We start from the raw sequence: 12,707 nt of genomic DNA on the forward strand, positions 1-12,707 counted from the left end.
GTTCAGTATTTGAGTGAGGGTCTGGGGGATTGTGTTCAGTATTTGAGTGAGGGGTTTGGGGATTGTGTTCAGTATTTGAGTGAGGGGCTGGGGGATTGTGTTCAGTATTTGAGTGAGGGGCTGGGGGATTGTGTTCAGTGTTTGAGTGAGGGTCTGGGGAGTGTGTTCAGTATTTGAGTGAGGGGTGGGGGATTGTGTTCAGTATTTGAGTGAGGGGCTGGGGGATTGTGTTCAGTATTTGAGTGAGGGTCTGGGGGAGTGTGTTCAGTATTTGAGTGAGGGTCTGGGGGATTGTGTTCAGTGTTTGAGTGAGGGTCTGGGGAGTGTGTTCAGTATTTGAGTAAGGGTCTGGGGAGTGTGTTCAGTATTTGAGTGAGGGGTGGGGGATTGTGTTCAGTGTTTGAGTGAGGGTCTGGGGGATTGTGTTCAGTATTTGAGTGAGGGTCTGGGGGAGTGTGTTCAGTATTTGAGTGAGGGTCTGGGGCATTGTGTTCAGTATTTGAGTGAGGGTCTGGGGGATTGTGTTCAGTATTTGAGTGAGGGTCTGGGGGAGTGTGTTCAGTATTTGAGTGAGGGTCTGGGGGATTGTGTTCAGTGTTTGAATGAGGGTCTGGGGGAGTGTGTTCAGTATTTGTGAGGGTCTGGGGCATTGTGTTCAGTATTTGAGTGAGGGTCTGGGGGATTGTGTTCAGTATTTGAGTGAGGGCTGGGGGATTGTGTTCAGTATTTGAGTGAGGGTCTGGGGGATTGTGTTCAGTGTTTGAGTGAGGGTCTGGGGGAGTGTGTTCAGTATTTGAGTGAGGGTCTGGGGGATTGTGTTCAGTATTTGAATGAGGGTCTGGGGGAGTGTGTTCAGTATTTGAGTGAGGGTCTGGGGGAGTGTGTTCAGTATTTGAGTGAGGGTCTGGGGGATTGTGTTCAGTGTTTGAATGAGCAGTTTGGATTTTTGACCAGATGTTGAGGCTGATTTTTGTTTCTCCGCAGCTTCGGCTAAGATCGCGAAATGGCTAATTCTGGACTCCAGATAATGGGTTTCGCCCTGGCTTTCCTGGGATGGATTGGGATTATTACCAGCACAGCTCTGCCGCAATGGAAGACTTCCTCTTACGCTGGGGAGAACATTGTGACCGCTCAGTCGATCTACGAGGGGCTCTGGATCTCTTGTGTGTCCCAGAGCACTGGGCAGGTCCAGTGCAAAGTCTACGACTCGATGCTGAAACTGGACAGTAAGTGACTGTGGGGCTAGGGGAGCAGGGGTGGGGTGAGGTCGAGTCTCTCCTGGACACCGTTACCCCCTCATCCAAGAATGTTTGGCCCCTTCTCCCTCCCACAGGGTGATGGAGAATCTCACTCCTCTGGCTGGCTAAATGGCCCAGGACTCAGTGACCAGCTCGGGTGGACTGAGTTCCTGCAGGGCGAGAGAACTTGTGTTTAGGTCGCTCTCTTTCTGCTTTTGATCCAAATCCTGGCCTCTCTCTCTCTCCTCCCCCTCTGCCTGGGAACTAACGGGTCCGGTTGAACTGTTTGGGTAATGGACAGGGTTGGGATCTGCTCTCAGGGCTGCCGCTTTGTTCCGCAGTTACTTGGTGTTTTGCTGTGTAAGTGCCCCAGGCTCTGCTCTCCAGTTTGTCTGGGTAGGAGGGCTGCTTGGAACTGACAGTAACAGATGCTTCTCTTCTGTCTACAACCTTCACTCACAATCAACAAGTTATTTCAACCCCTCCTTCCCCCCAGTGAACCCAGTCAGGAGCGGTTGGTTCAGCCTGTTGCAGTAGCACATTATAGGGACATGGGATTTAGGGGCAGGAATAGGCCCTTCGGCCCTTTGAGTCTGTTCTGCCATTCCATAAGATCTTGGCTGATCTGGTTGTGGTCTCAACTCCCCTTTCCTCTCCGCACCCCTTCCCCTCCCCCACCCCCACCCCAAAACTCTTGAACCCCTTGCCTAATAAAAATCTAACTCAGCCTTCAATAAATTGGTTGGCCCAGCCTCCACTGCTTTCTGGGGAAGAGAATGTCAAAGACTAAGACCTTCTGAAAGAAAAAGTATCTCCTTATCGCTGTCTTAAAAGGGAGACCTCCTATTCTTCAACTGTGCCCCCTGGTTCTCGTCTCCCCCACAAGAGGAAACAGCCTCCCAGCACACACCCTACCAAGTCTCCTCAGGACTTGATTTCAATAAGATCACCTCTCATTCTTCGAAACTCCAATGGGTCCAACGTGTCCAACGTGTCCAACCTTTCCTCATAAGATAAACCCCTCATCCCAGGAATGAGTCGAGTGAACCTTCTCTACTGCTTCTAAAGCAATGACATCCTTTATCAAATAAGGAGACCAATCTGTAAACAGTATTCCAGATGTGCTCTCACCAAGGCCCTGTACAGCTGCAGTAAAACTTCCCAACCTTTATATTCCATTCCCCTTGTAATAAACACCATCATTCCATTTACCTTCCTGATCACCTGCTGTTCCTGCAGACTAACTTTTTGTCATTCATGTACCAGGACACCCAGGTCCCTCTGACACCATGTTCTTCAATCTCTCTCCATTTAAATAATATTCTGCTTTTCTATCCTTCCTGCTGAAGTAGACAAGTTCATATTTTCCCACATTATCATTGCTTTAGAAGCAGTAGAGAAGGTTCACTCAACTCATTCCTGGGATGAGGGGTTTATCTTATGAGGAAAGGTTGGACACGTTGGATCTGTACCCATTGGAGTTTCGAAGAATGAAAGGTGATCTTATTGAAATCAAGTCCTGAGGAGACTTGATAGGGTGTGTGCTGGGATGGTGTTTCCTCTTGTGGGGGAGACTAGTACTAGGGGGCACAGTTTAAGAATAGGAGGTCTCCCTTTTAAGACAGCGATAAGGAGATTTTTTTCTTTCAGAAGGTCTTAGTCATACATCTTCTGCCAAATATTTGCCCACTCACTTAACCTGTCTATTTCCCTTTGCAGACTCCCTCCCCTCTCTTAACAACTCACTTTCTTGGTGTCATAAGCAAATTTAGCCACCATACATTTGGTCTCTTCATAAGACCATAAGATGCAGGAGCAGAAATAGACTATTCAGCCCATCAAGTCTGCTCCGCCATTCAATGAGATCATGGCTGATCCGATAATCCTCAATTCCACTTTCCTGCCTTTTCCCCATAACCCTCGATTCCATTACTGATTAAAAATCTGTCTACTTCAGCCTTGAATATACTTAACGACCCAGCCTCTACAGCCCTCTGTGGTAAAGAACTCCACAGGTTCACTACCCACTGAGAGAATAAATTCCTCCTCATCTCTGTCTTAAATGGGTGACCCCTTATTCCAAGATTATGCCCTCTGGTCCTAGACTCTCCCACAAGGGGAAACAACCTCTCAGCATCTACCCTGTCAAGCCCACTAAGAAGCTTATATGTTTCAATAAGGTCACCTCTCATTCTTCTAAACTCCAATGAGTACAGGCCCAGCCTACTCAACCTCTCCACATAAGAAAATCCCTCCATACCCGGGATCAACCAAGCGAACCTTCTCTGGACTGCCTCCAATGCCAGTATATCTTTCCTTAGATAAGGGGACCAAAACTGTTCACAGTATTCTAGGTGTGGTCTTACTAGTGCCTTGTATAGTTTTAGCAAGACTTCTCTATTTTTATACTCCATTCCCTTTGAAATAAAGGCCAACATTCCATTTGCCTTCCTTATTACTTGTTGAACTTATATGTTAGCTTTTTGGGATTCATGTACAAGGACGCCCAAATCCCTCTGTGGTGCAGCCTTCTGCAGTCTTTCTCCATTTAAATAATAATAATGGTGTACATGTCCACTGGTCCCTTAAGGTAGTGGGACAGATAAATAAGGTGGTTAAGAAGGCATATGGGATACTTGCCTTTATTAGCCAAGGCATTGAATATAAGAGCAGGGAGGTTACGCTAGAACTGTATAAAAGGTCACGGCTAGAGTGCTGCGTGCAGTTCTGGAATCCACGTTATAGGAAGGATGTGATTGCACTGGAGAGAGTGCAGAGGAGATTTACCAGGATGCTGCCTGGGCTGGAGAGTTTTAGTTATGAGGAGAGATTGGATAGGCTGGGGTTATTTTCCCTGGAGCAGAGGAGATTGAGAGGGGACATGATTGAGGTGTATAAAATTATGAGGGGCATAGATAGGGTAGACAGGAAGGAACTTTTCCCCTTGGTGGAAGGATCAATAACCAGGGGGCATAGATTTAAGGCAAGGGGCAGGAGGTTTAGAGGGGATGTGAGGAAGAATGTTTTCACCCAGAGGGTGATGGGAATCTGGAACTCACTGCCTGAAAGGGTGGTAGAGGCAGAAACCCTCATAACATTTAAGAAGTATTTGGATGTGCACTTGTGATGCCATGGCATACAAGGCTATGGGCCTAGTGCTGGAAAGTGGAATTAGAATAGTTAGGTACTTGTTTGACCGGCGCAGACTCGATGGGCCAAAGGGCCTTTTTCTGTGCTGTAGACATCTCTGACTCCGTGACTCTATAATATTCAGCTCCTCTATTTTTCCTGCCAAAGTGCATAACCTCACATTTTGCCACATTATATTCCATCTGCCAAGTTTTTGCCCACTCACTTAACCTGTCAATATCCCTCTGTAGACTCCTTGTGTCATCCTCACCACTTGCCTTCCCACCTATTTTTGTGACATCCACAAACTTGGTGATAGTACATTCACTTCCCTCATCCAAGTCATTAATATACATTGTAAATAATTGAGGCACCAGCTCTGATCCCTGTGGCACTCCACTAGTTACAGGTTGCCATCCTGAAAATGCCCCCCATATCCCAACTCTGTCTTCTATTTGTTAGCCAGTCCTTTTAGAAATCCAAGCCTAACACTTTTTTATTCATTCATGGGATGTGAGCATCTCTGGCTAGGCCAGCATTTATTGCCCATCCCTAATTGCCCTTGAGAAGGCGTTGGTGAGCTGCCTTTTTGAACCGCTGCAGTCCATGTGGTGTAGGTACACCCACAGTGCTGTTAGGGAGGGAGTTCCAGGATTTTGTCCCCTGTGGTGTAGGTACACCCACTGTGCGGTTAGGGAGGAAGTTCCAGGATGTTGACCCAGCGACATGGGTATATTTTCTAAGTCAAGATGGTGAGTGGCATGGAAGGGATCTTCCAGGTGGCTGTGGTACCATGTGTCTGCTGCTCTTGTCCTTCTTGATGGTAGCAGTCATGGGTTTGAAAGGTGCTGTTGAAGGAGATTTGGTGGGTTGCTGCAGTGCATTTTATAGATGGTACACACAGCTGCTACTGTGCGTCGGTGGTGGAGGGAGTGAATGTTTCTGGATGGGATGCCAATCAAGTGGGCTGCTTTGTCCTGGATGGTGTCGAGCTTCTTGAGTGTTGTAGGAGCTGCACTCATCCAGGCAAGTGGGGGGTATTCCATCCCACTCCTGACTTGTGCCTTGTAGATGGTGGACAGGTTTTGGGGAGTCAGGAGGTCAGGAGGTTACTTGTTGCAGGATTCCCAGCCTCTGACCTGCTGTTGTAGCCACAGCATTTATATGGCTAGTCCAGTTCAGTTTCTGGTCAATGGCAACCCCCAGAATGTTGAGCGTGGAGGATTCAGTGATGGTAAAGTCATTGAATGTCAAGGGGCAATGCAAAGGTTCTCTTTTGTTGGAGATGGTCATTGCCTGGCACTTGTGTGGTGAGAATGTTACTTGTTACTTGTCAGCCCAAGCCTGGATATTGTCCAGGTCTTGCTGCATTTGGACATGGACTGCTTCAGTATCAGAGCAGTCGCGAATGGTGCTGAACATTGTGCAATCATCAGCGAACATCCCCACTTCTGACCTTATGATAGAAGGAAGGTCATTGATGAAGCAGCTGAAAATGGTTGGACTTAGACACTACCATGAGGAACTCCTGCAGTGATGTCCTATAAGACCATAAGACATAGGCGCAGAACTTAGGCCATTCGGCCCGTCAAGTCTGCTCTGCCATTCAATCATGGCTGATAAGTTTCTCAACCCCATTCTCCCGCCTTCTCCCCATAACCTTTGATCCCCTTACCAATCAAGAACCTATCTACCTCCGTCTTAAATACACTCAATGACCTGGCCTCCACAGCCTTCTGTGGCATTGAATTCCATAGATTCACTACTCTCTGGCTAAAGAAGTTTCTCCTCATCTCTGTTCTAAAAGGTCTTCCCTTTACTCTAAGGCTGTGCCCTCGGGTCCTAGTCTCTCCTACTAATGGAAACATCTTCCCCACGTCCACTCTATCCAGGCCTTTCAGTATTCTGTAAGTTTCAATCAGATCCCACCTCATCCTCCTAAACTCCATCGAGTATAGACCCAGAGTCCTCAAACGTTCCTCATATGTTAAGCCTTTCATTCCTGGGATCGTTCTCGTGAACCTCCTCTGGACCCTCTCCAGGGCCAGCACATCCTTCCTGAGATACGGGGCCCAAAATGCTCACAATATTCTAAATATGGTCTGACCAGAGCCTTATAAAGCCTCAGCAGCACATCCCTGCTTTTATATTCTAGTCCTCACAAAATAAATGCCAACATTGCATTTGCCTTCCTAACTACTGACTCAACCTGCAAGTTAACCTTAAGAGAATCCTGGACTAGGACTCCCAAGTCCCTTTGCACTCCAGATTTCTGAATTCTCTCCCCATTTAGAAAATAGTCTATGCCTCTATTCTTCCTACCAAAGTGCATGACCTCACACTTCCCCACGTTGTATTCCATCTGCCACTTCTATGCCCATTCTCCTAACCTGTCCAAATCCTTCTGCAGCCTCCCCGCCTCCTCAATACTACCTGTCCCTCCACCTATCTTTGTATTATCTGCAAACTTAGCCAGGATGACCTCAATTCCTTCATCTAGATCATTAATATATAAAGTGAACAGTTGTGGTCCCAACACTGACCCCTGCTGAACTCCACTAGTCACCGGCAGCCATCCTGAGAAGGACCCCCTTATCCCCACTCTCTGCCTCCTGCCAGACAGCCAATCTTCTATCCATGCTAGTACCTTGCCTCTAACACCATGGGCTCTTATCTTACTGAGCAGCCTTCTGTGTGGCACCTTGTCAAAGGCCTTCTGGAAGTCCAAGTAGATAACATCCATTGGCTCTCCTTTGTCTAACCTACTCGTTACCTCCTCAAAGAATTCTAACAGATTTGTCAGGTATGACCTCCCCTTGATGAAACCATGCTGACTTTGCCCGATTTTACCATGCACTTCCAAGTATTCTGAAATCTCATCCTTAATAATGGACTCTAAAATCTTATCAACGATCGAGGTCAGGCTAAACGGCCTGTAATTTCCCGTCTTTTGCCTCACTCCCTTCTTAAACAGGGGGGTTACATTAGCGATTTTCCAGTCCTCTGGGACCCTCCCTGACTCCAGTGATTCCTGAAAGATCACCACTAACGCCTCCACTATCTCTTCAGCTATCTCCTTCAGAACTCTGGGGTGTAATCCATCTGGTCCAGGTGATTTATCCACCTTCAGACCTTTCAGTTTTCCTAGCACCTTCTCCTTGGTAATGGCCACCATACTCACCTCTGCCCCCCCGACTCTCTTGAACTTTGGGGATGTTACTCGTGTCTTCCACTGTGAAGACTGACGCAAAGTACCTATTCAGTTCCTCCGCCATTTCATTGTTCCCCACTACTACTTCTCCAGCGTCATTTTCCAGCGGCCCAATGTCCACTGTTGCCTCTCTCTTACCCTTTATATATCTAAAAAAACTCTTGCAATCTTCTTTTATATTACTGGCTAGTTTACCCTCATATTTAATCTTCTCCCTCCTTATTTCTTTTTTAGCTGTCCTCTGTTGGTCTTTGTAGGCTTCCCAATCCCCTAGTTTCCCACTGCTCTTCGCTGCATTGTATGCTTTCTCTTTAGCTTTTATGCTGTCCCTGACTTCCCTTGTCAGCCATGGTTGCCTCGTCCTCTCTTTAGTATGCTTCTTCTTCCTAGGGATGAATTTTTGCTGTGTGTCCCAAATTACTCCCAAAAACTCATGCCATTGCTGTCCCACTGTCTTTCCTGCTAGGCTCATCTCCCAGTCAATTCTGGCCAGCTCCTCCCTCATACCTCTGTAGTTGCCTTTATTCAACTGTAATACCGTTACATCTGATTCCAGCTTTTTCCTCTCAAATTGCAGGGTAAATTCTATCATATTATGGTCACTTCCTCCTAAGGGTTCCTTCACCTTAAGCTCCCTTATCAAATCTGCCTCATTACACATCACTAAATCTAGAATCGCCTGTTCCCTAGTGGGCTCCACCACAAGCTGCTCCAAAAAGCCATCTCGTAGACATTCCACAAATTCCTTTTCTTGGGATGCACTACCAACCTGATTTTCCCAGTCTACCTGCATATTGAAATCCCCCTTGATCACTGTAACCTTGCCTTTCTCACACGCCTTTTCTCTCTCCTGGTATATCTTGTGCCCCACATCCTGACTACTGTTCGGAGGCCTGTACATAACTCCCATTATGGTTTTTTTACCTTTGCAGTTCCTCAACTCTACCCACACAGATTCTACATCATCTGACCCTACGTCGTTTCTTGCTATCGATTTAATTTCATTTCTTACTAACAAAGCAACCCCACCCCCTCTGCCAACCTGCCTATCTTTTCAATAGGATGTATATCCTTGGATATTTAGCTCCCAGTCCTGATCCCCTTGCAGCCATGTCTCCGTGATGCCCACCACATCATACCTGCCAATTTCAATCTGCGCCACAAGCTCATTTACCTTATTTCGTATACTGCGTGCATTCAGATACAACACCTTCAGTCCTCTATTTCCCGTCCCCTTTCTCATTGTTGTCCCTTTATCTGATGTGCTTGAAGTTAGATTCCTAGCCCTTTCCAAACACTCTGTCCTATTTTGTGTTCTGGAGACTTAAATAGCCTCTCCTGGGCTCTTCTTTCTTTTCAGTTTTTTCATAATTTTCCATGAAGTTGAATCCACCCCCCACACGCTAACCTGCTGCTTTGTTTCCCATTAGTCATACGTCTTGGAGTTTTACCCTTCCCTACCCCCCAACTTTCTAGTTTAAAGTCCTGTTGGCCACCCTATTTACCCTTTTCACTAGAACATTGGTCCCAGATCGGTTCAGGTGGAGACCGTCCCAACGGTACAGATCCCTCCTGTTCCAATACTGATGCCAGTGCCCCACGAAATGGAACCCCTCTTTCCCGCACCACTCCTTTAGCCACGTGTTTGCTTCCCTTATTCTCGCGTCCCTATGCCAATTTGCACGTGGCTCGGGTAGTAATCCGGAGATTATAACCCTTGAGGACCTGTTCTTTAATTTAGTTCCTAGTTCCTGATAATCCCCAAACATGTCCTCTTTCCTAGTCTTACCTATGTTATTTGTCCCAACGTGGACCACAACAACTGGATCCTCCCCCTCCCTCTCCAATATCCTTTCAAGCCGGTCAGAGATGTCCCTCACCCTGGCACCGGGCAGGCAACATACCATGTGGGACTCTCGATCCTGTTTACAAAGGAAGCTATCAATTCCCCTAATTATAGAATCCCCTACAACTACCACTTGTCTTTTTGCTCCCCCCTCTTGAATGGCCTCCTGTGCCACGGTGCCGTGGTCAGCTGGCTCATCCTCCCTACAGCCCTGTTCCTCATCCACACAGGGAGCAAGTACCTCGTACCTGTTGGACAAGGTCAAGAGCTGAGGCTCCTCTGTTCCTGAACACAGGATCCCTCTACCTGCCTCACTTGCAGTCACACCCTGCTGACCCTGACCACTGACCGAACTTCAGGTACTTAATCTACCGGGTGTGACCGCCTCCTGAAACAAAGCGTCCAGGTAACTCTCCCTCTCCCAGATGTGCCGCAGCGTCCGGAGCTCGGACTCCAGCTCATCAATTCTGAGCCGGAGTTCCTCCAGCAACCAACACTTGCTGCAGATGTGGTCACTGAGGCTCGCAATGGGATCTGCCAGCTCCCACATCATACAGCTACAGCACATCACCTGCCCAGCCATCTTGACTTAGATAATTAATTTATTAATTGGCTTTGCAGTGTTTTTTTTTTAATTGTGGTGCAGATTTCCTACCAACCAATCAGGTCACAGCTTTCCTGTGATGTCATTTTTTTCAGTTTTGGCTTCAGTTATCCTGTGCCCCGAGTCTGGAACTGAGATGGCTGACCTCCAACAATCACAACCATCGTCCTTTGTGCTAGGTATGACTCCAACCAGTGGAGAGTTTTCCCCCTGATTCCCATTGACTCCAGTTTTGCTCGAGCTCCTTGATGCCACACTCGGTCAGCTGCTGCCTCGATGTCAAGGGCAGTCACTCTCACCTCACCTCGGGAGTTCAGCTCTTTTGTCCTTGTTTGAACCAAGGCTGTAAATGTGGTCAGGAGCTGAGTGGCCCTGGCGGAACCCAAACTGGGTGTCAGTGAGCATGTTATTGCTAAGCAAGTGCCGCTTGATAGCACTGTTGATGACCCTTTCCATTACTTTACTGATGATCGAGAGTAGACTGATGAGGCAGTAATTGGCTGGGGTGGATTTGTCCTTTTTCTGTACGGGCCATATCTGGGCAATTTTCCACATAACCGGGTAGATGCCAGTGTTGTAGCTGTACTGGAACTGCTTGGCTAGGGGTGCGGCAAGTTCTGGAGCACAAGACTTCAGTACTATTGCCAGAATATTATCAGGGCCCATAGCCTTTGCAGTATCCAGTGCCTTCAGCTGTTTCTTGGTATCACATGGAGTGAATCAAATTAGTTGAAACTGGCATCTGTGATGCTGGGGACCTCTGTAGGAGGCCAAGATAGACCATCAACTCGACACTTCTGGCTGAAGATTATTGCACATACTTAAGACTTATCTTTTGCACTGATTTGATGGGCTCCTCCATCATTAAGGATGGGGATATTTGTGGAGCATCCTCCTCCAGTGAGTTGCTTAATTGTCCATCACCATTCATGTCTGGATATGGCAGGACTGCAGAGCTTAGCTCTGATCTATTGGTTGTGAGATCTCTTTGCTCTGTCTATATCTTGCTGCTTATGCTGTTTGGCACGCAAGTAGTCCTGTGGTATAGCTTCACCAAGTTGACACCTCATTTTTAGGTTTGCCTGGTGCTGCTCCTGGCATGTCCTCCTGCACTCTTCATTGAACCAGGGTTGATCCCCTGGCTTGGTGGTGATGGTAGAGTGGGGGATATGCTGGGCCATGAGGTTACAGATTGTGTTCGAGTACAATTCTGCTGCTGCTGATGGCTCACAGTGTCTCAAGGTTGCCCAGTTTTGAGTTGCTAGATTTGTCCAAAATTGATCCTATTTAGCAGGATGGTAGTGCCACACAACACGATGGAGGGTATCCCCAATGTGGAGATTGGGCTTCGTCTCCACAATGACTGTGCAGCGGTCACTCCTACCGATACTGTCATGGACAGATGCATCTGCGGCAGGCAGGTTGGTGAGGATGAGGTCCAGTATATTTTTCCCTCTTGTTGTTTCCCTCACCACCTGCTGCAGACCCAGTCTCGCAGCTATGTCCTTTAGGACTCGGCCAGCTCAGTCAGTAGTGGTTCTACCGAGCTACCCTTGATGATGGGCATTGAAGTCCCCCACCCAGAGTACATTCTGTGTCCTTGCCACCCTCAGTGCTTCCTCCAAGTGGTGTTCAACATGGAGGAGCACTGATTCATCAGCTGAGGGAGGGCGGTACGTGGTAATCAGCAGGAGGTTTCCTTGCCCATGTTTGACCTGATGCCATGAGACTTCATGGGGTCCGGAGTTGATGTTAAGGACTCCCAGGGCAACTCTCTCCTGACTGTATACCACTGTGCCTCCACCTCTTCTGGGTCTGTCCTGCCAGTTAGTTAGTAAGGAGGGCTGACAGGGCTGAGTTTGCTGTTGTTCTTCCCAGTGCCTAGGTTGTTGCCAGGAAGTTTGTCTGGTTTCATTCCTTTAGGCTTTTCAGTAGTTTGATACAATTAGATCATTTCAGAGGGCATTTAAGAGTCAACCACATTGCTATTGGTCTAGAGTCACATGTAGGCCAGACCAGGTAAGAATGGCAGATGTCCTTCTGCTCAAGGGCATTAGTGAACTAGATGGGTCTTTTTGGCAATGGTTCCATGGTCATCATTAGGCTTTTAATTCCAGATTTTTATTGAATTCAAATTTTGCCATCTATCATGGTGGGATTTGAACTTGGAATGCTCCCCCACAGCATTACCCTGGGTCTCTGGATTACCAGCCCAGTGCCACCTCCTCCCCCTCAAACTTCTACCGGTTTTCCTTTATCCAGCTTAAATGTTACTTCATCAAAAAACTAGATCATAAAGCCATGTTGGCTCTGTCGGGTCACATTTTGATTTTCTATGTATCCTGCTATAACCTTCTTTATTAATGGATTCTAGCAAATTCCCTATGACAGATTTTAGACTGACTGTTCCATAGTTTTCTGTTTTCTGCCTCCCTCCTTTCTTGAAGAAAGATGTTACATCAGCTATTTTCCAATCCGCTGGAACCCTTCCAGAATCTAAGGAATTTTGGAAGATTGTATCCAATGCAGGTACTATCAATGCTGCCACTTCTTTTAAGACCGGAGGATGTAGCCAACCTGGTCCCGGGGCCTTGTCAGCCTTTAGGTCTAATAGTTTTCCCAGCACCTTTTCTCTGGTAACAGTGATTGTTTTAAATTCCCTCCCGTCCACATCTGGAC

General features: G+C 47.3%; 1 protein-coding gene across 1 annotated transcript in view; it reads left to right on the plus strand.

Moving 5' to 3' along the window:
* The first annotated feature begins 974 nt into the window (after positions 1-974).
* LOC144694051 (claudin-1-like) overlaps positions 975-12,707 on the plus strand; it is a 51,204-nt gene continuing 39,471 nt past the window's right edge. The window contains exon 1 of the mRNA XM_078564411.1: positions 975-1,226. Coding sequence (XP_078420537.1) covers positions 1,004-1,226 — 223 coding nt within the window. The 5' untranslated portion in view covers positions 975-1,003. The remainder of the gene's footprint in view (positions 1,227-12,707) is intronic.

This window comes from Cetorhinus maximus, chromosome 19, assembly GCF_964194155.1.
Source record: "Cetorhinus maximus chromosome 19, sCetMax3.hap1.1, whole genome shotgun sequence".
NCBI classification, from domain to species: Eukaryota; Metazoa; Chordata; class Chondrichthyes; order Lamniformes; family Cetorhinidae; genus Cetorhinus; species Cetorhinus maximus.